Source organism: Crocodylus porosus, unplaced genomic scaffold, assembly GCF_001723895.1.
Source record: "Crocodylus porosus isolate Cpor-Errol unplaced genomic scaffold, CroPor_comp1, whole genome shotgun sequence".
NCBI lineage: Eukaryota > Metazoa > Chordata > Crocodylia > Crocodylidae > Crocodylus > Crocodylus porosus.
Genome location: NW_017728921.1, coordinates 25,032,224 through 25,058,748, shown reverse-complemented (window position 1 = coordinate 25,058,748; position 26,525 = coordinate 25,032,224). Strand labels below are relative to the sequence as shown.

At 53.8% G+C, this 26,525-nt stretch overlaps 2 protein-coding genes across 3 annotated transcripts in view; one reads left to right on the top strand and one right to left on the bottom strand.

The window, feature by feature from the left end:
- DDX54 (DEAD-box helicase 54) overlaps positions 1-10,019 on the top strand; it is a 15,258-nt gene extending 5,239 nt beyond the window's left edge. For both annotated transcript variants that reach the window (XM_019539333.1, XM_019539332.1), the window contains exons 7-20: positions 872-967; positions 1,397-1,518; positions 1,926-1,987; positions 2,367-2,498; positions 3,904-4,114; positions 4,601-4,735; positions 5,582-5,803; positions 6,154-6,227; positions 6,789-6,980; positions 7,988-8,130; positions 8,233-8,346; positions 8,685-8,789; positions 9,221-9,318; positions 9,603-10,019. In XM_019539333.1, coding sequence (XP_019394878.1) covers positions 872-967; positions 1,397-1,518; positions 1,926-1,987; positions 2,367-2,498; positions 3,904-4,114; positions 4,601-4,735; positions 5,582-5,803; positions 6,154-6,227; positions 6,789-6,980; positions 7,988-8,130; positions 8,233-8,346; positions 8,685-8,789; positions 9,221-9,318; positions 9,603-9,847 — 1,951 coding nt within the window. In that variant the 3' untranslated portion in view covers positions 9,848-10,019. The remainder of the gene's footprint in view (positions 1-871; positions 968-1,396; positions 1,519-1,925; positions 1,988-2,366; positions 2,499-3,903; positions 4,115-4,600; positions 4,736-5,581; positions 5,804-6,153; positions 6,228-6,788; positions 6,981-7,987; positions 8,131-8,232; positions 8,347-8,684; positions 8,790-9,220; positions 9,319-9,602) is intronic.
- A 3,965-nt stretch (positions 10,020-13,984) lies between these two features.
- On the bottom strand, positions 13,985-26,051 carry CFAP73 (cilia and flagella associated protein 73). The gene is given in 8 exon segments (XM_019539334.1): positions 13,985-14,830; positions 15,330-15,488; positions 16,975-17,196; positions 17,934-18,134; positions 18,682-18,786; positions 20,923-21,028; positions 25,779-25,876; positions 25,878-26,051. Coding segments are annotated over 8 exon segments (1,107 nt in total). The 5' UTR covers positions 25,995-26,051; the 3' UTR covers positions 13,985-14,731.
- Between the last annotated feature and the right edge of the window lie 474 nt (positions 26,052-26,525).

Below are 26,525 nucleotides of genomic sequence, written 5' to 3'. Positions count from 1 at the left end.
CCCCCATGGGTGCCCTGCCCAGCAAGCTCTGGCCCTTTAAGAAAAAAAAACAAACCCAAAAACCTGGACTCACCACTTCTGCCAGTGTGGGGCAAGTTCTGCTGCCCCATGCCATATGGGGGGGGGCTCTGCGTGAGCCCCTGAAGCTCTAAGATTGCTGCAGGACCAGTGAGTCCTGGGGCTTTTCATGGCCCTTTTTTTTTTCTTAAAGGGCCAGAGCTGGCCTGGGCAGGGCAGCTATGGGAGGGGACAGGGGGAGCAGTCCGCCGTTGTCTGCGTATGTCCTGGTGGTGGGGGCTGGCAGGGGTTCCCCCTCATGGTTGCCTTCCCCAGCCCCATACTTACCAGGTCCAAGTCTGGCTGCAACTCCGTGCTGCGGCCACCAGGGACTGTCTGAATCCTCAAAGCTCTCTGAATCGGTTTGAACCTTTTAATTGTCCCTTGATTCGATTATGAGATTTGGCCACTGCATTGGGCTTAATCTCCTCCGAATTGAATAGCCACCTGAAGCTTCGCACAGCTCTACTGCCTGCCATTCAGCACCTCTTAAACACTGCTTCCCATGCAGACTTCTGGGAAAGCCCTAGCTCTCCACGCCCAGGACTTCTCTTGGGAGGGACTTGGGGTCTGAATTTTCCCCTTTATACTAGCGTGTGGGAGGGGGGTAATGGGGAAGATGTGGTTGGTCCTACTGCTACCAAAGCAAAGTCCCATGTTGAAAGACCTGTCTTTGTGACAGTTCCATCCCTCTGTCCACCATGAGAGCCAGGTTTTGGGGCGTGGGTGGTTCCCTGACACTTGCTGGCAAAGAATTGTGGGCTGGCTGGCTACCAGGTGTCCCAGCTGCACTCATGGGGGCTGTCTGTTCCAGAATCATTGCCACCCCCGGACGCTTGATGCACGTGGCTGTGGAAATGAACCTGAAGCTGCAGAGCGTAGAGTATGCGGTATTTGATGAAGCTGACAGGTCAGTTTCCTGCCATTCCAGCAAGGGAGAGATTTTTATTTCAGGCGTGTCTTGACTGTTAGTGGATTACTCCCAGGGTCACGATGGAGGGCGGTTATGCTGGGACCATGCCTCACAGAAAACACGAGGTTGTGGCAGCCTCGGAGCAGCCAGTGAGGGGCAGAGGTGGCCAGTGAGGCAGTGCAGACAAGCCCAAGGGTCCTGGGAGAGCAGCCAGCAGCCTCACATGCAGACTCAGTCCAACTTAGAGGCAGATGTGTGGGGTTCATGGGTTCAGGACCTTAGGAACAGCCAAAGACTGGATTTTGAGGCTTGCCTCTGTGCCTGTGGTATGCAGGACCCTTGGGGTTCCTATGGTATGGTGCATCAGGTTCTCACTTTCCTGTTGTGTGGTTGCTGACATTGCGTTGCTCCCCTCCCCCAACCCAGACTGTTCGAGATGGGGTTTGCAGAGCAGTTGCAGGAGATCATCGCTCGGCTCCCTGAGAGCCGCCAGACTGTGCTCTTCTCTGCCACACTCCCCAAGCTGCTCGTGGAGTTTGCTCGGGCTGGTAAGGAGCAGCTCTGGGGGTAGGAGGGGAGGGCTGGGGCGGAGGCCACGGAACAGGCTCAGTGGTAGCAAAGCATGGGATTCCTGGAAGTGTTGCTCTCCTGCTGGCCAGGTCCAGCTAGGATCCTCAACATGCCACCTTCCTTGGTTCAGAGCACTTTGCTGAGGCCTTCTGTGGATCTGGTTTCAGCTGTGGTGGAAGTAAGGGACTGACCAAAGCCAGGCATACACAGACTTGTCCCACCATGCTCTGTCCTAGCCCCAGGCCTGCTGGAGCCAGCATGTAGCCCAGAGCCTGGTGCCTCAGCCCATTGCAGTCTCATACAAAGTCTGGTCTCTGCTAATCCCCACTTTCCTGCACCCTTTCATGGCTCTGCAACTCATCCTCTCCTTGTGCCCATTCTTCAGGTCTCACCGAGCCAGTGCTGATCCGTCTGGACGTAGAGAACAAGCTCAGCGAGCAGCTCAAGGTGTGAAATATTTGGGTTGGCAAGCATTGATCAGTCTCGGAGCTTGACTAGAAGAGTCCCTGTCTGACCCAGGCCTCAGTGCTTTGCTGTGGGCTGGCAAGGGAAGCAGGCTGAGGGGCAGTCTGGCCAAGAGCACCCTGGGTGCTTTCCAGACAGGCCAAAGCCCTAACCTCCTAGACGGCCAGTGTAAGGCATCAGTTGTACACCAGCAGCACCAAGGAGCCTCTGACTGGGACCCAGGCCCCTTGTGTCTGTCTCTGTAGAAGCCCAACCATGGAGATGGTCCCTGTCTGAGCCTGGGCAACTGGCTGTGCTAGGCCTGACATCTATCTGTGGCATGCCATGCAGCAGGGGCCTCATTCCCCCTCTCCCCTCACAGCTGGCCTTCTTCCATGTGCGTGCGGATGACAAGCCAGCCATGCTGCTGCACCTGCTAAGGAATGTGATGCGACCTCAGGACCAGACAGTTGTCTTCGTAGCCACCAAGCACCATGCTGAGTACCTCAAGGAGGCAAGTACAGCTTGGGGGCTGTTGTGCCTCACCCTGGGGTAGAAGATGCATCACAGGCTTGGTGCTGGCACCACTGTACAAACTGGGAGTAATTGGGCTGGGCCAGACACTTGTCTGTTGTGAGGGCACCCCAGGGGCAGCCGGGATGAAGCAGAAGAGGAATCTCCCCTGCCCAGAAAAAAGTGCTGTCACAGGTGTTGCATTCTCAGTCAGGGCTGCATGGGTGATCCTGCCCCAATGGAGCTCCATTGAAGGCCCCATGGGGACAAGGATAAGCACCTAGCAGTGCTCACATGCACTTGGCCTGGGGAGATGCCTGTGTAAGCAGCTGTGTATGGTGGCTTTGGCTTTGGTGCTTGTTTTTGAGGCTTTCCCTCTCTTTGCCACAAGGGGGCAGCACCTCCCCAAGATTGGGACTGGGAATGGTGGCCAAAAAGGAACCTTCTGGGCCATGCGGTCCAGTCCTCTGTTTACAGGCACCCCAGAGCAGCTCCAGTGCCTGGGGGAGGCATGCAGGGGCAGGGGGCTGAAATATATGGGCTTACAGGATAGGCACAGGGGTCTAGTTAGAGCTTTGACACCTGCCATGTGGCCTTTGGCCCGTGCCTCCGGCTTCCCCTGCTTTGGTTTCTGTGCCTGTGCCACAAGAGGGGGAACTTGCCATCTCCCAGGGCTCATGTGCAGCAAGCAGTACTGCAAGCTGGATAACTGAGCAAGCTATATGAGGAGTCTACCCAGCTCCCCCTCCACAAGCTTGTGCTCATGTGCCCAGCAGATCCCAGAGCCATCCCCACCTGGTGGGAGTACCAGGGCTGCAAGAGAAGCAGGGTGTGAACCCAGGCTTCCGCTCCAACACACAAGGCACTTCAGGTCCCCTGGTTCTCCCCTTATGCTCCTAGGAGTCCCTTCCACAGAGCCAGATTCCACACGTCTGCGCAGTCTCCCTGGGATCCATCAAGTCCCCATCCCCTGGTGCTCTGCCATGGCAGCTCACACAGCCCCTGGCTCCAGCCTGTGCCCACCCCAGATATAGCTAAATCACCTGTGACTTCCCTGCCCACAGCTGGACTCCTCCTCACCTGGGGAAATGAGTGCAGCAAGTCACAGGTGGACCTGGAGCCCTTTTTCCCCTTAAAGGGCCAGTGGGGAGCTGTATTGCTACCAGGGCCCTCTAGAGTCATGTCAGCCTAGAGGTTGTATGTGGTGGTGGGAGCAGCCACCAGGGGAGGGAGAGGACTGTGGGGCAGGGACTTTGGCTGCTGCTGCTCAGCCAGCCTCACTTTGGGTGGGGCAGGGCTGGGCTGCGAAAGGGGGCAACTGGGGAGGCTGCCTGGAGGGGAGTGGGTCCCTGGGCTTGGTGGAGATCTAGGTCTGATTTCTGCATGTCCCCTCCATCCCCCTCCAGCTGTTGATGGGCCAGGGTGTGAACTGCACCTACATCTACAGCTCCCTGGACCAGACTGCCCGCAAGATCAATATTGCCAAGTTTTCACACGGCAAGTGCCCGGTGCTGCTCGTCACAGATGTCGCAGCCCGTGGCCTCGACATTCCCATGCTGGACAATGTCATCAACTACAGCTTCCCTGCCAAAGCCAAGCTCTTCCTGCATCGTGTTGGTGGGTCCCAGGGCTGGGCAATGCGGGCGTACCCTAGCCAGCTGGCTGTCCTGCTCCATCACCCCAAGAGCCCTCACTGTGGGTGACTCCAGTCAATGGAGCTGTTAATGCAGCCTGAACTGTAGGGTCCTGGAAGCAGCTGGGCCAGGGACTGGATGTGTAGGGGAGAGGCATTCACTGTGGTGGCAGGGCCACACAGCACTAGGTCCCCCATTGGCACATGACTATAAGCTGAGACTTGCCATCAGCAAGGGGTCAGAGGTGAGTCTCCTAGGAGCTCCCAGCTCGCTCCTCAGCATCTCCCCTGCTCCTGGCTGAGGCTGGCACAGAGGGCAGAGTCCACGTGCTTGGCTGCCCTGAAGGCTCTGCTTCCCGCGATTGGTGCCATGTTCTGCCCCAGCCCTGCAGCCTAAGCTGGAAACCAGCAGGAGTAATTCACAGCATATAGCTCTGGTTTAACACCTCACTGCCCCTTCTGCCCGTCAGGCCGTGTGGCCCGTGCCGGCCGGAGCGGCACTGCCTACTCCCTGGTGGCACCGGATGAGACCCCATATGTCTTTGACTTGCACCTGTTCCTGGGAAGCCCGCTGACCCTTGCCAGCCCTCATGACAAGCCCTCAGGTAAGGTGCAGTTGTGTGCTGGCCCCGGGTGCCTACAGGGGTGGGAGGAGGAGGCCCCTGCCTGGAGCTGGCTGTGTATGGTGGCAGGGGTGGGGTGTACTGAACCCAGCCAGCCTGCTGCTCTCATGGTCTGGCCAGGCAAAACAGCTGCAGTGTTGTGGGGGGGCGGGAAGGGGGAGTGCACTCAGACTTCATTCTGGGTACACTGTGTTCTTATTCACGGAAGTTTGAGGCCACCGTGGAGACTCCAGAGGTAGTAATGGATGCCAGTGGGGTGGTGACTTGAAATCCAGCCCTGTTGCAACATGGTTCTGTTCTGCTCCATAACCAGGCTTGCCTTCTGGGTGCCAGGCAGGGATCCAGGTCTCCTGGCCCCAGGTTTCAGTCTGGTAAGGTCCCATCTGTAGTGCGGTGAAATGTAATGGCTGCCCTCCCCATATAAGAACTAATATAGACCAGATCCTGTCTTCCCCACCCACCTCGCAATGCTGAACAGGGACCCTTTTGTCTTTGCTGTGCTTCCTGGGAGCCGTCTGCCCACACTGGCATAGTTAGGCTCAGGCTGGTTTCTGTCCCAAGTGTGGGTGTGGGAGGGGCTGAGATTTGTAGCAGGGATTCATGCCAAGGCCACGTTCAGAGTGCAGGAGCAGGATGTGGCCAGGAGAGGATCAGTTCTGGGTGGGTTCTTAGATGAGTTCCTCCTCTCCATGAACCCAGAGGTTCACAGCAGTCCCCTGCGTGATCTCTGCTTCCCCAGCCAAGTAGTTACACGGGGAGGGTTGAGTGCTGGCTTGGAACGGAGGTGGGGGAAGGCAGCAGCAGCTCTGACATGCTTTGGTTCCCCAGATGCGGGCGGGGTGTTTGGCCGGGTGCCCCAGAGTGTGGTGGACGACGAGGAGTGCCTGCTGCTCACTGACCACGAGAGCTCGCTGGACCTGCAGAGCCTGCGCAGGGTGGCAGAGAACGCCCACAAGCAGTACCTCAAGTCCCGGCCCAGTCCCTCCCCAGAGTCCATCAAGAGGGCGAAGGAGCTGGACTTCTCCCAGCTGGGCATCCACCCACTCTTCAGTGAGTGCCCACCCAGGGTGCATGGGACCTGCAAGCACTGTCACCACTAGTGCCCTACCCACGCCTTAGTGTAGGAGCACTGGAGTCTCTTGGGGGAAGCTCCCATGGCCAGTGCCACTCTCCTCATTGCGCTTCTCCTCCTGGGAGAGGCTTGGCCTGCATAGCTGGAGGCTTTCCCAACAGCCAGTGCTTCTGTGCTGTTCTCAGCAGCACGCTTTACTGGCTGAGAGCATGCTGCCTTGTCCCCTCTGGTGCTTCTCCTGTCTTAGGCAGGAGCCTGCATACACAATTTTGCTCTGCTGTAGTTAGGTGATAGTGTGTGTATGTCCCTCTCTGCTGACCCCTCCAAGGTTCTCGCTTCGAGGAGGATGAGCTGGAGAGGCTGAAGCTGGTGGACAGCATCAAAACCTACCGATCGAAAGCGGTGAGTGAGGGCCCCATCTGTGTCCCCACCCCTACCTCATTCCTGCAGCCTGGTTTGCAGAGGCCTGGCAGCTTGGCCTGTTGGCAGAGAAGCTGCCAAGAGCTCTGCAGGCTGGGCCTCTCCCCAGTGCAGTGCTTCCTGGTCCTGCTGGACTGAATCTTGGCTAGTCTCCCCTACACATGCACGCTCCTTTGAATGGGCCTGGATAATAAGGAGGCTTACTGGAGACTCCACTAAGGCATGGGTAGGGTGCCACTTGGTCATATACCCACATTCCGGTCCGAGTGCCATGCAAGACCATGGTGAGGAGGGGTCCCTGTCCCTCTGTTGGAGGTCCTACAATGAGCACAGATGCTGCCAGTTTCCCAAGACCTCCTGCAGCAGCATTATTACAGGGCCCCTGAACAGCCACTTCAGCTGTTCTGGCTGTAGCCCAGGTAACTGGGGCTGCATGATCAGCTGCCCCTAGCTGGTGTTCCAGGCCCGGCAGACCACTGGGCATTTTGAGGTGTTGCTGTGAGTGGACCCCCTGTCACTCGCAGGTCATGTGTCTCACCCTAGACCATCTTTGAGATCAACGCCACCAGCAAGACAGTGGCCAGTGACGTGATGCGAGCCAAGCGCAGCCATGACCATGCCCGCATTGACAAGTACCAGCAGGGGCAACAAGAGAAACAGGCTGCAGCTGCTCTGCAGGCCCATGCCCAGAGCCCACCTGCCACAGTGCCTGAGGAGGAGAACGGACGTCTCCAGGTACAGGACACAGGTGTATGTGCCCCCGGCACTGGGCATTGCTGGCTTTCTCCTTTCCTCAGGTGCAGCCTGTCTCTGCTCCCACATGCCCAACCTGCCACAGGCCTTGTACTGTGCAGAATAGAGCTGGGACATTTTGGGGGGTGGGCCTTGGAGGAGTGGGTCATCTGAACCTGCTTAAAAGTAAAAGGTCTGACTGTTCAAATCCCTGGAAGGACAGTCCATTTACTCCAGTGTCATGTGCCTTACACTGGAAACCAAGAGTGGCAGGTGGACAATGGAACCCTCTGAACCAGAGTAATTTTGCCCAGTGTGGTGAAAAGTTACCTCTGAAACATTCAGACCTAGACCTCTACTGCTGGGGTAGGTTGTGTCTGTTCGTGCCCACCCCAAGGTAGCTGCGCAAGGCCAATGAGCTATTCTGCTCCTTTTCCAGCTGGTGGCACGGCCCTGTAATGTTAGCTGCCTGCTGCATATATTTATTTTATTCCAGTATGGTTCTTTTCCATCCATTTCTAATCCTGGTATACGTTGCATTGGCTCCCAGGACCCATGAAAACTACAGTGAGGTACTCAATCATTGGTCTGTACCCCAAGAGAAGTGGGCAAAGCTCTTGGGGCTGGCATAGTTATGTACCAGAGGTGGCATTGCCCAACTGCTTCTGATGAAGTGGGGGCCAACCTTTTTGGCAGGTATGCCACAAATTAAGCCCTCTACCCTCCCTAAGTGCCACTTTGATCCCCTTTCCCTGCCCAATCTGCTCTGCTTTGTGCTCCCTGCTCTATCTGGCAGTGGTCTGCCTGTCATGCCCCTCCTCATCCTGTGGTCTGCCGCAGTTGCATACAGAGACTGCTCATGCCACTTGTAACACGTGCCTCAGGGTGGCCACGCCTGCTCTAGTGCATCAGTGGCCCAGATGGACCTGGCAGGGGAGAAGGGGAAGGATAGGGTACCTGTATGGTCACTACCCACATCCTGACAGCTCTGCTGTGCTTGGCTTTCCCAGGATGTATTCTCCTCTGTGGTGGGCAGGAAGCAGAGGCAGCGCCAGATGGGGGACACTGTCCCAAAAAAGAAGCAGCGGGAGGCATTGCAGGACAAAGAATTCTACATCCCCTACAGGCCCAAGGACTTTGAAAGCGAGAGAGGGTGAGCTGAGGGGTGGGGACTGGGCTGCAATCTGGAGGCTGGGCAGCAGGGGGTACCCTGGCTCCTGGACCCAGGGTGACATCTAGGTCCTTTCCCACGTAGGCTGAGTGTCACTGGGGAGGGCAGTGCCTTTGAACAGCAGGCTGCCGGCGCCGTGTTGGACCTCATGGGCGATGAGACCCACAACATGAACAAGAGCAAACAGCTGCTTAAGTGGTGAGTGCTTCCCTTCGCTGACTACGAGGACAGCTGCTCTCACGCACAGTGCCCCTTGCCCCTACCCTGAGTACTCTGTGAAGCAGGCTGCAGTTCCCCTTCCTGCCCTCCTATGCTTGCTTTGAGGGCTGGGGGTAAGGTGAACTGCAGGGGGGATGAGTCCCAGACTGGCCCCAAGATCCTAGCCCTCTACCCCCTTCCAACCCCATCTGGATGGTGACTCAGGGTGCTAAGATTTCCCTATGGCATGGGGGGCAGAGACCCCCTCACTCCAGGGCCTCCAGCATGGCTCCACTTAGAGGGCGGTGAGCATGTGCACTGAGCCCCTCCTGTTTCAGGGACCGCAAGAAGAAACGGTTTGTGGGGCAGACAGGCCAGGGGGACAAGAAGAAGATCCGCACGGAGAGTGGCAGGCTCATTGGCAGCTCCTACAAGAGCAACCTGTATCCTTCAAGGCTGGGACAGGACCTGTGGGGTGTGGAGATTGCTGGCAGCAGGCCAGAGGTCGGAAAGGGAGCCAGCTGTAGCGGGTAATGAGACACGATGAGGCCAGACCTGCATTGCTACCCTTTCTGTCTGAGGCAGCAGATCATGTCTGAGTGCGGGGGCCAGCGATGAGGGACTGGAGGAGTCCATGGGCACTAGGCAAAGCCAGGGGTTGTTCCAGTTTGCAGTGGGGGGAGGGAGGGGAGGGATCACTGCCCTGCATCTCTCCCTAGTGGACCCTGTTTGGCACTGTGGCTCAGTGGCCTCAGGAATAATCGTGGATGGGGGTGGGGAAGGGAGGGACCAGGGTTGTGATGGTGGGGTGGGGAGAGGTCCCACCCCCCTGCAGAGGGCAGATCCCAGCTGTCCCCTTAGCCTGCTGCCCCAGCTACGAGAAGTGGAAACAGAGATACAAAATTGATGAGAGAGACTCGGAGGAGGAGGGGGAGAGCCAGCGCAGAGGCGGCAGGCGTGGAAGAAGGCAAGGTGAGTGTCTGGGATGGGGGGCACCAACCCTTGCCAACTGTCCTGTCACTGTGGTCCTACAGTGTGGGGTACAATGTGGGGAGGGGAGGCAGGTGCTGGTGCATGCCCTTCTGGTATGCTCAATTTATACAATGTGTTGTCAGGGGCAGAGGCCCCACAGCAGTGTCCAGTCCTTTTGGCCACTTGGTTCTTGGCCCAGCATCCAGCACCAGGTCTCTGCATCTGCAGGGACTGGAGACCCAGGCCCCCAAGAGCTCTGTGTAGCACGACTCTATCTTCTGCAGGCACCAGGCACCCACAGCCCTCCCCAGGTAGGGACGGAGCCCCGCGGGGGAAGGTGCGCTCAGAGCTGAGGAGCAAGCAGCAGATCTTGAAGCAGAGGAGGAAGGCAACCAAACAGCGCTTCCTGCAAGCAGGCGGACTCCGGCGGCTCAAGGCCAAGAACCAGCAGAGGGTGCAGGAACTGCGGCGCACGGCTTTTGGGCGGGGGGCAGGTGCTAAGAAGGGCAAGATGAGGAAGCGGCTGTAGGGGCTGGGCTGGGGAAGGGTCTGGGCACACAAGCCTCGGTCTGCTGGGCTGTTCTGAGCCAGGAGCTGATATCCAGCTCATGTGCCCTATCTCTGCTCCCCTCCCCCAGCCACATGTGCAGTACAGACTCTGGGCTGAGAGGAAATTAAACATCACGGTGGTTGAATTTTAATTTCTTGACTGTTCATCTTGAATGCAGCTCATCAGAGCAGACAATGACCATGGGTGCAATGACCTGGGCTGTATTCTGGCCTGGAGAAAAGAACAGCTGCCCTTTTAATCTGTTCAGTGCCCCCTGAAAGCCTGTAGCCAAGGAAGAGCTGGACACAGCAGGCCCAGGCAACCTTGGTTGCCAACCTGTAGCATCTGTTATTTCATTGTGGCAGCATCTCAGGGGTGACTGTAAAAAGGCACTTGGGAATGGCATGTGACAACTGCCAGCAGGTAGGCAGCTCTGGTACCACCTGGTGCTGCCAGAGGCAGCAGTGTGTTTGCACCTCCAGTGCTTGAGTGGGGAAGGCAAGGCAGTACCTTGCTGAACGCATGTAGGCAATAACTCTAATCCTCCCTTTCTTCCCTGGCCCTAGTTCTGAGAGGGCTTACTTGCAGCTCAGTCCCCTGCTTTCTAGTTGTGTAAGCTAGAGCCCAGCTATGCTCCAGAGATTTGGAAATGAACAGGGCCCAGGCCTCAACATTCCTGTTACCAAAATCAGACCTTGCCCAGATAGCTCAATGTGAGATGAAGCTGAGGGTAATTGCATTAACGGACAACATATTAGCCTTCCCCTCCACAGGAAGTACTAAGCCCTGTCTGGAGCCTTGTTAAACTTCAAACCAAACTCCCTATTGCCCTTCTGCAGTTCTGGTGCCAAGCTCACTTGCTGACCTTAAAAGCCCCATTTCTTTTGGGGAGCAAAGGTAACAGGAGGGAGAGAGGTTACATTTCTTTCCTGGGGTGACTGGAAACTTGTCACTTAATCTGAAATCACTTCAGAAGCTCTGGCTGTATTCTAGTGAGAGGTTTTTTAGTTCCAAAGTCAAATGGAGGAAGGGAACTTCTCTCATAGTTGCCTCCCCTTTCTGGTTCAGCCAGGTTGAGAATAAAAAAAAGCAGCAGTTGAGAAACAGCACAAATCTCTTAGATTCTTGGGAAACCCAGACTGGCATGAAAGCCTCCACAAAAGTTTTGCTTTGCATTCTGCTTGGAAGCAAAGCCTCCTGTTTGGCTTCCTTATTAAGGGCAGGGAATGCCCTTACATTTAAAGTTTCACTGACCCTTTTCAGTACCCACAGGAAGTTTAACTGTAATCCAGCCTTCCCCTTGGCTCTCACACACCACCAGGCACCCACACTATAATTCTAGCCCTCAAGTGTTGAAGTTTCCATTAAAGAGAGCTAAGTTAAGATCAACATGTGACTGAAAACATGCCTTGTAAAAAAGCCACCTTTTAATGAAAAGCCTCAGGCATGCAGTAAGTAAAAGAGCTAGGAATCCAGCGTGGACACTCTGTAGAGAAGCAGTAGGAAGTAACAGGTGCTTCTTCCTCTGTTCTAAAGATATATCTTCTATGCCAGTGGTTCTCATTCTTTTTTGTACCAGGACCCATTTGTAAACATCAAGGGCTAGTCCTGATCTACTGACCCTTACTCCTGACCCGCTGCCCCCATCCCAAGCCCCCCAGTGCGTGAGGGAGAGGGGGTATGGAGGGGAGGCCCAAAGCAGTCCCTTGCAGGCTGGGAGTTTACCAACCTGCAAGGGAAAAACCATGATTTCTCATGTTTTTCTCCTTTAAAGGAGAATCTGTTTTTAAAGTTTGTTCACAACCCTTTCATATATTCTTGCAACCCACTTTTGTGTCATGACCCATAGCTTGAAAAACCTAGAATGCTGCTCTATGCTATGCAGAGTCCATGGGGAGCTGTCCAGATAGGCAGCTCTCCCAAATGAAGGAGAAATCTGTAGCCAGTGCAAACTGAGATTCCTATCTTAAATGATAGTTTGAGATCTTTCAAGAAAAATCCAGCCTTGTGTACAAGTCAAGGTTGCAGGAGAAATGTGGTCTTCTAGCTTTCTGAGTCACCCCCATGCGCTGAGGGAATTTCACTTGCTTAAGGTTGCTCCCTGGGGCCTGACATTTCCTTTCTGCCCAGTATAGTCAGACAGGTCTGCAGCTGATCAGAGCCTTTCTTTTTTTTATATAGTCTTTAAATCTTTCCCTGTTGTATCTGGAACCCAGGCACAACAGACATTTTCCCCCTACCTCAATGAACTAGTGCTTCTTTCTCTGCTGCCAGCACATCACCAGCAAAAATTGGCTTTGCTTTCTGATATGGTCTTGTTAACATGAGGCTGCAGTATCAATGCAGAAAAGGGATCATTCCAATAAAGTGAGACTTGGGCTCTAATTCATCTTTCCTTCATGGCTACAGCTGCTTTGTACATCAGATGTACTGAAGCTTGGAAGACTCTTAAGTTGCAGGAGGTTAACAAGACAGCAGTAGGCAGAGGTACTGGAGGACAGGGTCTGAGGTATACAGTGAGCCCTGGCCTGAGTGTGTCAGGATTCACCTGAGCATCTCACAGGTATCTGGGGTCCTGGCCCTGGCAGTCCGGCAGGTAGATGGGCTACTAGTCTAGCCCAATGGGCATCATGGTCCCAGCCAAGGTTTGGTCCAGGGAGAGGGAGTGGCAATTCTAGGGACCTGGAACCTCTTGCCATCACATGAGGCCCTGGCCCAGCCACAGGGCTGCCAGCAAACCTGCAACAGAGATGGCAAATTGATGATGATGATGCCCAGAAGAAGCTTTGAAGGGCTCTGCTTCCTGCCCCACTAAGCAGGCAGGCCTGGTTAGGGCCTTCAAATGCTACAGAAACAACAGTTATTCCAAGGGGTCTCATGGGTCATGCCCCACCACAATATCGATAGGGGTCAACTACATTTCAAACATGGGCCTTGACTTGCAGTCACGTCCTTTGCCACTGAACTGGACCCCCAATGTTAAAAGCAGAAAGAATCCCTGTTACTGCAGCATATGTGCCTGACCATTGATAGGATTCTGGCTGTAGAGCCAGGTTCATGACCACAGATGATAGTCCACAGACAGTGATCACCTGTGGTATAACAGGGTTAACACACTGGGCAGAGTGTGTTCTAGGTATCCTGCTGTAGGGGGGACAGGAGTGTTACAACCCTGGCTATGGAATCTGGGTGCTTTAGCTCAAGGTGGCTGTGTCTACATGAGACGCTTTACTGCACAGTAAATTTGGTGGTGGCAGCAGTCCCTCAGAGTCGAGAATGATGTCCATCGTGCTTGATGGGTCCTCAGGTTACTAAGGAGCCCAGTTCTGGATACACACGTTCTTTGGCCGTGGGGGCATGTTGCATGGGGGAATGAGATCCACAGCCCCAGGTTGGTCTCCTCCTTCTGTCGCCGCCATTCCACCTCAGAATCGAGTCATTGGGCCTCAAAATGGTGCGTGCCTTCGTAGACCAGGTGCTGCCACACCGAACAGTCAGCAGCTTGCTCCTCCCGACCAGTCGTGTCGATGCCTCCGTGCTTGAGGGTGACCTTGAGTGCGTCTTTGTACCATTTCTTTTGGCTGCTCTTTGAGCGTTGGCCAACAGAGAGCTGGGAAAAGAGAATCTGGCAAGGGAGGCGGTTCTTGGACATCCGGCCACAGTGGCCCATCCATTGGAGTTGATTTCTCAAGAGCAAGGCTTCAATGCTGGTGGAAGCAGCTTAATGGAGGGTGCTCGTGCTGGTCTGGCGGTCCTCCCATTTCATCCCCAGGATTTGATGCAGTAAACTAATTACTACGCAGTAAAGCGTCACCATCTACACAAGCACATTTGCTGTGTAGTGAATTAGTCTACTGCACAGTTAGTACCTGTAAATACAGGTAGTAAACTAACTAACTGCACAGTTACAAATTTACTCTCAGTCAGTCTGAACACTAGGGGACCACAGGGGACCGGGAACTCTGCTTGTCCTGGCGCTGCTCAGCTCTTGGATCCCCATGGGAGCTCTGGGGAGGACTGAGGAGCTCTGCTTTCCCAGGCAGTCGGCCTCAGGCTGGCCGGTGATTTCCCACGGGGGGGGAGGGGGGCACGGTGCTGGCTGGGAGCTGTGTGGCTTTTGGGGCAGTTCCCAGCCAGCTTGCCAGCCCCCAGCAGTGAAGCTTCTCTGGGCATGGGGCTTGTCCTCGTGCAGAGCTCTCCTGGTCGTCTGTACATATCAGGCTAGCGACCTGCTCCCTGCCAACGCCCAGGCTAGCACCCCAGGGGAATCAGGGCCAGAGCAGGGTAGGAGCATCCTGTACTGGGCTGGTCCTATTGGGAGCAGATTTCCTCCCAGCAGGGAGCATGAGATGTAGATGTGCTCCCAGGGAAGGCTTATTGCACAATATTTTACTCTGTAGTAAGCCTTTACAGCATTAATAGGACATGTAGATGCACCTGGTAAGTGTATTACGCTCTGGAGGGCTCCAGGTTGGTCCCACAATGGTGGCCAAACTAGTGGTTGTCCCACTGGCTCAGTGTTGTGGTTGACTACAGTTTTCATAATGCAGGCTTTGTCTGCAGCAGGATATTGGGGGAAGCTCCCACCCTTTCACTAGCAGGTGCAGTCTTTAACCCAGCTGAGGAAGGCTAAATGCCTCTGGGGCAGGTCTGGGGTGATTTGGAGGCTGCAAAGCCAGCAGCATCCTGAGACTTAGCCAGGCAGCACAGCAGGGCTGCCTTCATAGCACAACAGGGCAAGGTGTGTTCACTACAGCAAGCAGGGATGCAGCGAGGGAGCAATGGACATCAGGGTTGGCCTGAGATAGACCCAACACCAAACTCACCACAGAGGCGGCCGTGGCAGGAAGACTGACAGGTGGCTTAGGTCGTAGCAGGGGGCAAGGTCTGAGGGGTGGGCAAGGGGCCGCCCTTGCGGAGGTCAGCAAGGATGTCAGACAGGTCAGTCATGCAGAGTAGGACCTGATGGAAACGGCAAGGTCACCACAGGAAGGAGCCCTGCCTGGACAGATCCCAGTGGGCTGCTTCTCAGGAGCCATCTTCCATGTTATGTCATGCCCCTCATTCCTGTAGGGAATGATGTGTCCTCACTAGGGAAGGCATGAGTGTAGGGGAGCCCCGGCTATTCCCACCATAGGGTATGATCTCAGGAACAGGCCAGAAGTGCCAAGTATGGGGAGGAAGTCCCCAGCAAGTGGAGCAAAAGTGCTGGGAAGTCCTGGCTAGTCCAGAACTGGTCTCTCCCAGCAAGAAGCGGGGTAAGGAGTTTTGTGTGGCAGCCTCAGCCCCTCTCCTTGCTTCGTCTGGGATGGTGTGGAAGCTCTGGCGGCAGGCCACAGGCCATGCTGCAGCCTGCAGAGCGAGCATCTCTGCACAGTAACAACGCTGTGCACTGGGGAACCTCTCAGCATTTGAACTCGGGCCTGGTGGGCTGTAGGAAAAGGCTGACCGTGGCTCTGACCGTGTCAAGCTGAGCTTCTGTGTCCTCCAGGGGTATGTCCACCTGCAGCTTCATCTGCTTCGTCGCCATCTGGAAGAGGTTGAGCACAGCCATTTTGATCTGCCCCAGCTCAAGGGTCTTCTTGGCAGCTGTGGTCTGGATCTCAGTCCACTTGGACTCCTGCAGTGAGGCAGGCCCAGAGAGTTACCTATTCCTTGGCCCCAGGCCGTGCATTCTCCCTCCCAGCTTGCATCCTGCAAGCCTCCTGCCTTGGCGCACAGCCTGAGTCTCTGATCCCTGCTCCAGCACCCTGGATGCAACCTGTCAGCCCCTTCTACCTGTGGGCTGCTTGGTCAAGTCCTTGCTCATTAACTAAGCATCCTAACCCTGAGAGCCAGAGGCATTGACCTATTTCACACATGGCAAGAGCAATACATGAGGAGGTAGAGCTGCCAGCTTGGGAGCTGCTGCATGCCAGTGGCAGAGCTGAAAGCAGAACCTGGAAACCCAGGCTCCTGCCACACTGCTAGCCATAGCCCAGTGAGCACCATCACCCTGCTGCAGACTTGCCCCCTAGCCCCGCTAGCTGTTCCAGTACCAGGTGAAGCCTACACAGTATGGCCGTTCCATCTAGGCCCTGGTGCCACCTGGGATCCAGGGCAGCCCCTGGTGTCCTGCGCAAGGTGCTACTTTTCCCTTCCGCCAGCCCTGAGTTCAAATCCTGGAGGGTCCCCAGTGCTCAGCCTCATTCCAATCCCCACAAAGCTCTTTCTGCTCTGTTCCTGGCAGGTGATAGAGCCTCCCGCCAATAATCAAATAGGGCTCAGCAGACCCTCCTGCTTCTCATCTGCCTTCCCTTCCCATGGTCTGCAGAGGGGGGGACTTCCTAAAAGACGACCTAAGCCCTGTCCTTGTCCTTTGAGCTCCCAGGAGGGATGGATTTTTGGTAGCTCTGGGAGTTTCTGTGGCACCCTCTGAAGCTTTTTGCAGGGTAACACATGGGCTTACAACAGCACCAGCAAGAAGCAGCTGAGCTACTGTCCATAGCAGTGCTTGCCTTGCTCATGCTAGCCCCCACCCCCCCCCAGCACTCTCCTACCAGAGGCTACCGCACCAGCTGTACAGGCCACCCCCGCTGCTATGCTCCAGCCTGCTGGCTGCGCACATGGCACTGCTGCCCACATGGGTAAGGCTGGCGCCAGGCCCAGCTACCCACATGCCTCCATAGAGACCCACACACTGCCTGTTTAAGGAACATGAGGGAGGACAGGAGCTGGTGGGGACAGACCCCTTGCCCTGTGGGTGACAGTAAGCACCCGGCTGGGGAGGGAGGCAGCAAAGGCGGAGAGGCATTGGTATGTCCCCTCCCTGGGGCACCATCACCCAAGGACGCTTGTCTCTCCTTGGGTGGGCTCCTGGAGTAGGCAGTGCCACCAAGGAGAAGACATTGGGGCTGACAGCTAAGAAGAATCCCTGGTCATGGGCAACAATACTGAGCAACCTGGGACAAATAGGTAAGGCCTCCCTAATACAGGGACTCCTGGGAAACCAACCCACAGCCCACGTTCAAAGGCCCCGCAGTGGAGTACGCACAATTTCCCAGCCTACTGACCATGGTCCTGGGGATACCAGCATGGGCCCCAGTCGTCACGGCCTCCCCACCTACCGACTGGTGCACCTGGACCTGGGCCTGCTCCAGCTGGGTCTGCAGTTCAGCCAGCCGGTTGTTGCACTGCAGGACCTTGTTGTTGCTCTCCTCCAGGTACTGCTGGAGCCTGGCATGTTCCTCCTCGACTTGCTCTCGACTCCCCAGTTCCCGCTGCACCAGCACTGCCTGTGTGGCCACCAGTGTCCTAACCCGGTCAATCATTTCCTTGATCTCCTGGAACTGAACCAGGCAGGGCAGGGAGGATAGGGATGATGCAGGAGTGGGGGACAGAGATAGGAGGTAACAGGAGGCAGAAGATTACAGTCCTGCAGCCTGGGACCTGTCACATTCACAGGTATCTTAAAAGCACAGGGTATGGGATTTTAATCTGTGCAATTATCCCACTGTCACCCACAGTAAGATCTCCAGCAGTGGGGGAGTGATGTGGGCTTCCCACACCTCCTGATCCTTCTCTTTCTTGCAAAGGAACTGGATCCTGCTTGCCCCACTGCCTCTCCACCCAGCCCCTCCTCCTGCGCTTCATGCCAGGTCCTGTGCCACTGGTAAGCAGCACATGCAAGTCACAGGGAGGCACCACACCCCCGCCACGCCAAGGGAATGGGCAGAGCCTGCTGCCTCCTGTCTTACTCTTCCAGGACTGAGTCAGGGCTCATGCCCCTGGACCAGCAGGCCAACAGTCAGTTGAGAGGAATCCCTGGCCAGGGGCCACAATACTAAGCAGGCTGGGGCAAAAGGGTCAGGCCTCCCCAGCATGGGGACCCTGGGGAACCAACCCGGGGCCCAGATTCAAAGGCCCCCTTCAGTGAAGCACTCATGAGGGAGAGGTGAGGGGCTGGGAAAGGCTCAGCTGGGGATGGTGCAGAGCAGGGGGCAGAGACCTGGGGCTCTTCTAGGCTTGTGGATCAGGGGCCTTGCAGTGGGCCCCACTGCACCCTGCAGGGAAGGGTCCAGCGTACCTGCTCTGTTTTCTCTATCACCGTCTGCAGGTAGCTCCGGAAGATGTCATTAGCCTCCAGATGCCGCTGCAGCCTGTCCCTCTCCCTGAGCAGCTGGGCAATCTCCTGGCGCAGACGTATGGCTTCCACATTGCTCTGTGCTGCCTGCAGCTGCTCCCTACTCGCCTTGTGCAGTGCCCGGTGCCGCTTGGCATCATTCTCCTGCCACCCGGCCCAGAGAGGAGAAGGGTCATGCCCAAGGGCCAGGGCCCCACCACACACAGCTGGCTCATGTTTACTGCCACCACGCAAGAAGGCTGCGGGCTAGCGGGGGGCCAGCTCTGATGAGGATAACAGCCGTGACTAGTACCCAGCTGGGGAGCTGCTCCCTTAGATCCAGCTGGTGCTTGTCAGTCCCAGACCTACCCAGCTCAATCTGCATGTCTTCTACGCAGTCAAAGCAAAACCAGACCCTCCAGCCTACAAATGCCAGGAGTGTGAAACCAGACTGCAGCTCAGAGCAGGGTTCAAAGCGGGTCTTTGCTACACATACCACACCTAAGGGAAGAGGTCATACACAGCATCTGAGAGACTGGGTCCCAATGGGATGGGATTTGATCAGCTCCTCAACTGGAGTTTCCTTTGGCCAGATGATTCCTTACCAGCCAAACCTGTCTTCAGTACAGGAAAACTGCACCTCTCCACTGCCCTGTTATGCTACCCCATGGCCTGTTCCGTGCCCCCTTCATCTCCTCCACAGCATGCTCACCTTCAGGAACTTGTCAAATTTGAAGAAAGCCTCCTTGAGTTGCTCCTCCTTATGCTCCAGCTCCTCTCGGCGCTGCTGCAAGCTCTCCATCTTCACCTGGAACTCCTTGGGGCAGAGCAATGCCATCAGGGAGGGAGAAGCCTGTGCTGGGCTCCCTGATTTGCAGCAACTAAAGGTCTGAGAGGAGGCTCTGTACATGGAAACACAGCAGTTCAAGGCTGCCTCCAATGCAATGTGGAAGCACCAGCAGGCCCATTTTAGTGCTGAAGGATCCATTCAGCACACTGCAGAGCAAAGATAACATACAGTGCCAGAGTGTAAGCCTCTGCCCCCCTTTAGTGAAGGGTCCACTTAGGAGGTACAAACCTACTACTGCTTGTAATGGAAGCTACCTCTCTGGTGTAAGCAGCAAAAGATCATGCTTTAAACATTGATAATACCCAGTTTCAGCCCTGCTGTCAACCCAGGCAGGATCAGCCAGACCAGCCTAGGGAACTGAGCACTTAAATGGCTCCTCTGTGTCAAGTCCATACAGTTTAGTAAGTCCAGTCCCCTTTGCCTAATGCCCTTCTAACTCCATGCCTATGGTTACAGTGCTGTGTGTACCTCCACCAGCCCGCTCAGTCCCAGTCATCTTCAGTCACTCTTAGAGGTCACAGGTGAATTTATGATCTGGCAGTTGCACCCGGGGACTGCAGGCAGATCACTGAGAACATCTGGTTTGGTGGGAGGGGGGAAATCAGTGCCCCAAAAAGTACAAATCGGAAAAAAGTATTCCATTTTAGCTCAGTCCACATTCCGTTTCTTTCAGTTTCCCCTCAGCAAAACGAAACCCCAAGCAATTTCTTTTTGAATCATTCCACTTGGTATAATGTGTTTCATTTTGGGCTGTTCTCATTTTTAATTACATTTATCTGAGTTCCTACGTGAAATGCCATTTTGAAACAAAGCCCGCGTAGACGTTCGACTTTGGACATCTTCACTTTTCTGAATGCTTATCTCCATTTTCTCCGAAATTTGTTGAATTCAACCAGATTTTGTGAAGTTTTGATCTTTCCCAAAACAGCACTGGAAAAAATTGCCGGTTCAAGCTCCAGGCACCATCGCCTTAATTATGGTAGTGCCTAGGAACTCCAGCCAGACTTACTGCAAGGGGACTGTACATAAATAGAACAAAGCTGCCATGCCATTTTTGGCTACGCCGACGTATTTTGCCTTCAACAGAGTGAGTGATGAAAGCAGGATAGATGGTGAGGGGCTGGGTAATAAAAACCTCTGCAGTTGGGACCTAGCATTTGATAAGACACAGCATTGTGGGATGTCATCTGAGATGCTTATGGAAACCTCCATCTTGACAGTCAGGAGCCAGTAGTCCTCCCATCTCGGGGGTGCCTTCTCCTCTGCGGCTGATGCCTCTCACAAATCCACCTTCTACCTCTTACAATCATCTGAAAGCGTTCCCCACCTCATCTCTTTCTCAGCCCTCCTCTCCTGCAGGTTCTGAGAGCTTCTGGCGTTAAATATAGCTCACTTATGTAATTCGCCAAAATTAACATTTGTTTTACTCTTTGCTATTTAGTTCTCTACCTACAGTGCCACCTCCAAAACATTTTATGATATTATCTTTAGGCTTATATGTGGACTCACTCTACTGCCGGGGCACACTATATTAATGCTGTCAGGGCACAGTTTGTGAAACATGCAGTGCAAGACTACGCAGATCATCATAAGGGTTTTTACTCCAAAGGAATGCAAAGGGCTTGACAAACCAGAGATGCAAATCACTTCCTCTGCCAGCAAAGAAATGCAACCATCTGTAGGGTGGAGCTCAACAGCTACTTAACAGCCCAGAGCAATTTGTGACAGAAGTGAGACAAGAAGTGGAAACCACAAAGGTAATCCTTGGTAGACAGAATGGAACTGTCCAGATTTAAAGCAGCCCGGGTTAGTTTTAACGAACCTCCACTGGTCCTAGCCTGGTGGCTCTGTGGATGCCTCAGCTTCAGGAGGTCTCCACATTGACCACATTGGGCTACCTCTCACCTGCCCTTGAGCCCTCAGCAAATCCCCTCCCCATCCTGCCACACAACGCACACACCAGTCTCAAGAATTTCCTCCAATCTCAAATTCCTCAGATGAGGTTCTGATGGCCCTGCACCATGGCCCACCAGGAAGGGAGGGCCCGGAGACCTCACCACTTCAATGTTCAGCTGAAAAGGAGACCTCTGCTCCTGCATTTACCTCTCTCTGGGCCAGTAGGGCCTGCTCCACCTCTTCCATTTCCCTCTTCTTCTCCAAAAGGCGAGCCGCAGAAGTCAAATAGTCATCCTCTCTTTCAGGCATTTTCCTGCAATGGAGGAACAGGAGAGAGGTGTTGCCAGCTTCAGCCCTGGGGGATCTCCATGTACTGTACTTCAATCTCCACTGCCACCCACAGAACCATGCCCAAGATGCCAGAATTGGTATGGGGCCCACTGAGATCTGAGGGCACTAGGTCCATTCTCCATGGACTTCCTTGATCTGGGCCAGGTCATGGCAGCTTCACAAACTAATGCTTCTTCTTGATGGCCTCCATCCTACACTTTAGAGTTAAAGCCTTCATTTAAAGGAACACATGGTCAGCTTGGCATCTAGTCTTCTTTAGGGCTGGCCCTCGGCATGCACCCACTTGGCTATTCTGCCAAAGGGAAGCCAAGACCAACAGAACTTCTAGGCATGGCCCAATCCCATGGAAAGAGAAAATCCAGCATGTACAATGGAGCCCAGCAAAACCACACGTGTGCATCCTCAGCACTTGCACAGTGCCTTGTGAAAGCATTCAGATGGGTAGAGACTGGACAACAACTCCCTTGTTTCCAGTTGTATTTCTGATCAATCCCAAAGGCCAAGGAGTAGTTTCTGCACCAGCACCTACATTGCTGGCCCACCCAACAGTTGGTCTGATTTTACAGTCCCATTGTCCAGTTTTTAAATTGTTGTTCCCTCTCCTCCATGTTTCCGTGTTAGGAGTATGCACAATTAATATGGGGAAAGAGGTAGCCAGTTGTGTTAGTCTATACTGTAAGGTACCACCTTACCTTGCCTTCTTCCTGACTTCAGACTATCTCATTCAGAGAAGAATACGCTTTTTTTAGGCTACAGCCTACTTTGGCAGATGTTATGAATGGACATCAGTCATATATAATACAATGAACAAAGGGAACAACACAAAGTTAAAATTGTGGGGGAAACTCTTTCCTAAAACCTTTAAATTACAATAATTTTAAGTGTCACTGATATAATAAGATGTCAAACTTTTCAGAAAGAAGTAGGATCACTAAAATAAACAAGTTTCCAGCAGTTGCAGTGGCCAAGAATATGAACAGAGAATAGATTTCATAGATTTCATAGACGTTAGGGCTGGAAGGGACCTCAGAAGATCATTAAGTCCAGCCCCCTGCCCAAAGGGCAGGAAGTCAGCTGGGGTCATAGAATAACTCTGCTCATTGCTGTCTGCTTAAGTTTGCCAGGAGCCTGCAATGATTTCTGTGTGGCACACAAGCTGATTTCACTCATTGCATTTGGGTGTGAAATGATAACTTAAATGGCAAGATGATTAATGATTTTTCCCCTGATCAAAGTGTAACCCACTGGTGGGTGTGCACAAATGGATACAAACTGGTTAGGGACAAATTTAAGTTCAGCAGTCAATACATGGGTTTAAATATTTACAGTCTGCATGTTAGAGTCTCCAGGGAACTATCTCCGTGCAGTTAATGTCAGGGGATCCCGGGCTTCAAGGCTTCTGCTGGTCACCTGTAGGGGCCAGGAATGAATAGTTTCCCTCATAAATGCTTTATTTGCTTTGCAGGGTATGAGGACTGCTTTCCTTTCAAACACTGAACATTGGCCATGGCTAAAGGAGGGAACATGGACTGGGATATGTCAATTCTTTTGATACTCAGACATGTCTCAAGTTCCTGGCTGGAAAGTCTTGCTCATCCATTCCAGGTCAAACCAATCACCAGATGTAGGGACAGGAACGAATTTCTCTCCCGGGTCCAGCTGGCAAGGACTCTGGAGCTGTTTGCCCACCTCTGTAGTATGGGACATTGTTTGCTTCCTAGGATCTTTCCTGGGCATTGCAGTGGCAGGGCATTGGCAGTGCCTTGATTTCGCCTACTGTTATCTTGTACCTTATAGGATGTTTCTAGTTTTGTTTCCATTGTGTGCTTTAAGGCTGTGGTGTGTGAGGGGTTAGAGTAAATGATTTTTAGGATTATCTGGGTAAATGGCTACCTGCAAGCACAGAGGACTAGATTCAGTGACCCAGGAGACCCCTTCCAGCCCTAAGATCCATTACAGGTTCAATCTGGAAACAACAGGGGTCTATAACACCTGCTAGGGAACTACAGCAGTGCATGCTTTTGGTTAAGTGTGGTGGGGGGGAGGAGGAACAGCTGTATTACTGCAGTCTGCCCAATCTAATGAGGCTGGAATCGAGGCAAACAGAGCTTGGGAGAGGTCCAAAGGGCTCCATCCTCACCCTCTGCCTCCAGTCTCAGTGGGAGTAGGCTCAGGTACCGTATGTCACCCAGGGGTCCTGCTTATGGCTGGCTAGGGTTTGGAAATCCCAGGTCAGCCCTGGTTTTCCTTTCCCCCTGTTTCACAGCTCGCTCTCTCTCTGCCATTCTGTCAACCCAATCTCAGTACTTGCAGGTACAACAGCAATAAGTGACATTTTAAAAAAACGCTTATTGCTTGGGTAACAGGTTAAAAAGTAAATAGGCCTCTGTATGTACACAATTCAGGATTTAGTTTTTACCTCTTGTTCTCCAACTCTGTGGCTACAAGCTGCCTCCAAAGGCCTGATAGAAAATCAATTCAGCTGTGAGACTTTATTGATATGACCAGCTAGGCAAATATTGCCAAAGCATACAAAAAGAAACTTATTGTGTATGGGTACTACCCATGCAGAACAGGGGTTACGTGGTGTTTCAGATTTGATTCAACCTACATTGGCCAGTACTGAGCTCACCATGTCTGGGGAAGCTGGTTACAGCACAGCTGCTTCAACAGAGGGGACTATAAGATCATTTAGTCTCATCTCCTGTACAGCACAGGCCATTACATTCCCCCAGTTATCCCTGCCCTAAGCCCCATAACTTGCATTTGGCTAAATCATCTCTTGCAGGAAGGCGGTCAGCATGGATCTGAAGACATCAAATGGTGGAGAATCTACCACTTCCTTCCAGTGGTCCAATGGTGAATCATCCTCACTGTCAAAAATAGGCACTTTAGTTCTCATTTGAATGCAGCTGGCTTTAACTTCCAGCCATTGGCTCTTTTCAGGTCTTGCTCTGCTAGATTAGTAGCTGGTATTTTCTCCCCTGTGAGAATACTCCGGCAACATCTTCAAATCACTGTTTGATCTTCAATTCAGATAAGCTAAACAGAACAAGCTGCCTAAGGACTTGAACGTCAGATACATTGACACTGATGTAATCAGCTTTCATACCAATGTGAAGAGGACCAGGGCTGAGGTGGGGGGGGAAGTAGACACATGATCTACAATCTTACACTGCTGTCACTTGAATCCAGTATAGAATTACCCTTAGGAAAAAATCAGGGGTAAAACTATACTGATGTAAGTTAGACTGGTGTAGGCGTCTTGTGTCCACAGTTTATCCCAGGGTAGCTTGTTTGCTTGAGGTAAAAAGGATTCCATCCTGCGTTCTGCCATTAAACTGCTGTCTGTGTGAAGGCAGGCAAGCCCCTTCAGCTCCCTTTGCTTCAATTTCTCAAGCTGTTAAATGGGAAAAATGGGATCCCTTTATTTTGACAGAATGCTTTGAAACCTATCCTGGCAAATGCCACATATTAGTATGACTTAGGGAACTGTATAAAACAGTACTTGGTGTGACCTAGGAGTCACAGGCAGACAACAAATAGGATCAGTAGATTCCTCAATCTCACTTTCAACTTTTTTTTTTTTCTTCACAAGCCTCCAGGCACAGCTGACTTCACAGCACAAATAAAGGCTCTGTCTCAGTGTGGTCATACATGTACCGCTTTCTCTCCACAGCAAGAAATTCACTTCACATGAAGGCAAACTTGCTTCCCCCCTCTGCCCTTCACCAGTTTTTATTTCCTCTGTATTCTCCATCCCAGTGAAACCCCAGAGTCACTGAATTCAGTGTCTGGGGTCAGCAATGAGGGCTACTTGGGGAAAATCCAGCAAACCAGTGTCTTATCAGAGCTCGTCAACTTGGCAAAATGGGAACATGTATGACCACACTGAGACAGAGCCGTTATCTGTGCTGTGAAGTCAGCTGTGCCTGGAGGCTTGTAAAAAAAAAAAGAAAAAAAAAGTTGAAAGTGAGATTGAGGAACCTATCGGATCCTATTTGTTGCCTGCCCGTGACTCCTGGCTCATACCGAGTAGTGTTTTATACAGTTCCCTAAGTCATACTAATATGTGGCATTTGCCAGGATAGGTTTCAAAGCACTCTGTCAAAATAAAGGGATCCCTCTGGGCATGAGGATGAGGACAGCCCTGGGGCCAGGGAGCTGAGACAATCAGAGTCCACACCAGCTCCCATTTCAAAACGGCTGGTTTCTGGCTCTAATTGCAGTGACACCCTGAAATCTTGCACAAATCAGAATTACCTTTCAGGGAACAGCTTTACCGAGGCCCTGTAAAGCTGGGCCTGGCAGAGCCACGGCACTGATCAGCACGCAGCTAGAACAAGCAGGGGCTGCTGTGAATCACTCCAGGGAGCATCTGCTAATTTTTCTCTTGCTGGCAAAGCCCCATGAATTACCCAACCTCCAACTACCCAAATAAATACACCCCCTCCTATTGCGAGGCAGCAGGAGGCCTCATTTTCCTCTGGAGCTGAGCCAGCGCGCCCTCTGATGTAACCTGTGCTTGGGGCCAGGCCTCCCTGCCCCGCTACACACGTGGTGGCGATGGCACTCGCGCTCCCAGCAGCTGTACGGGGGGTGGCGTGGGGGTTGAACTGGCTGACACCCAGCTGGTTTTATCCAAGCCAGTCTGAGCCCCAGAGCCCGCCCGAGGGCTGCGGAGACTCCGGCAGGGAGAGGATCTTACTCACGGCAGCAGCAGCAGCTTGTCCCGGAAAGCTGCCCGCACGTATTCGTCCAGCTCCGAGGCCATGTCGGCGGCGCGAGCAGCCCCCGCAAGGCGCAGGGCAGGGGCAGCCCCCGGTGCCCAGCGCCGGGCAAGGCAAAGCAGGGCCGGCCCCGGGAGCGGCGCCAGCCTCCGCCCGGCCGTTGCTAAGGAGACGGCCAGCACAACGTTCTGTTGCCATGGTCACGCGTTCGGGATCCCGGCGCCCTTGCGGCTTTCCCCGCGCTCCGCCAGAGCCCGCGCGGCTCATTTGCAAGCGAGGGGCAGCGGTGGAAAGCCCCGCGTCGCCCCCATTTCCTGCCAGCCCTGGGGGCGCGCCGCTACTTCCCCTTTGCGCCTCCTGGTTTGCTGATCGTAGCGCCCGTGCTCAAACTTGGTCCGCAGCTGCCAGGCCTCTGCCCCGTACAACACTCCCCATCCCTCCCCAGTGCCCTTCATGGACCCATGTGGGCAAACTGGTGTGGATGCTGCAAGGTTCGGAGCAGCTCCAAGGACTAACCGTGGCAAGGCACATGCAGACAATAGCGAGGCCCTGGTCTTCCAGCTAGCTTGATTTGAGAAGACCTGGCTACCAGGGCTGAAACCACAAGTGTCAGCCAAAGCCTGCTGGCACGGTCAGGACCTGGTCCAGCCACGTTCATACCCCTCTACCTGTATTATCTGAACAATTCCCTAGAGTGGGATGTCCCCCCTCGCCAGGGAGGTATAGGGC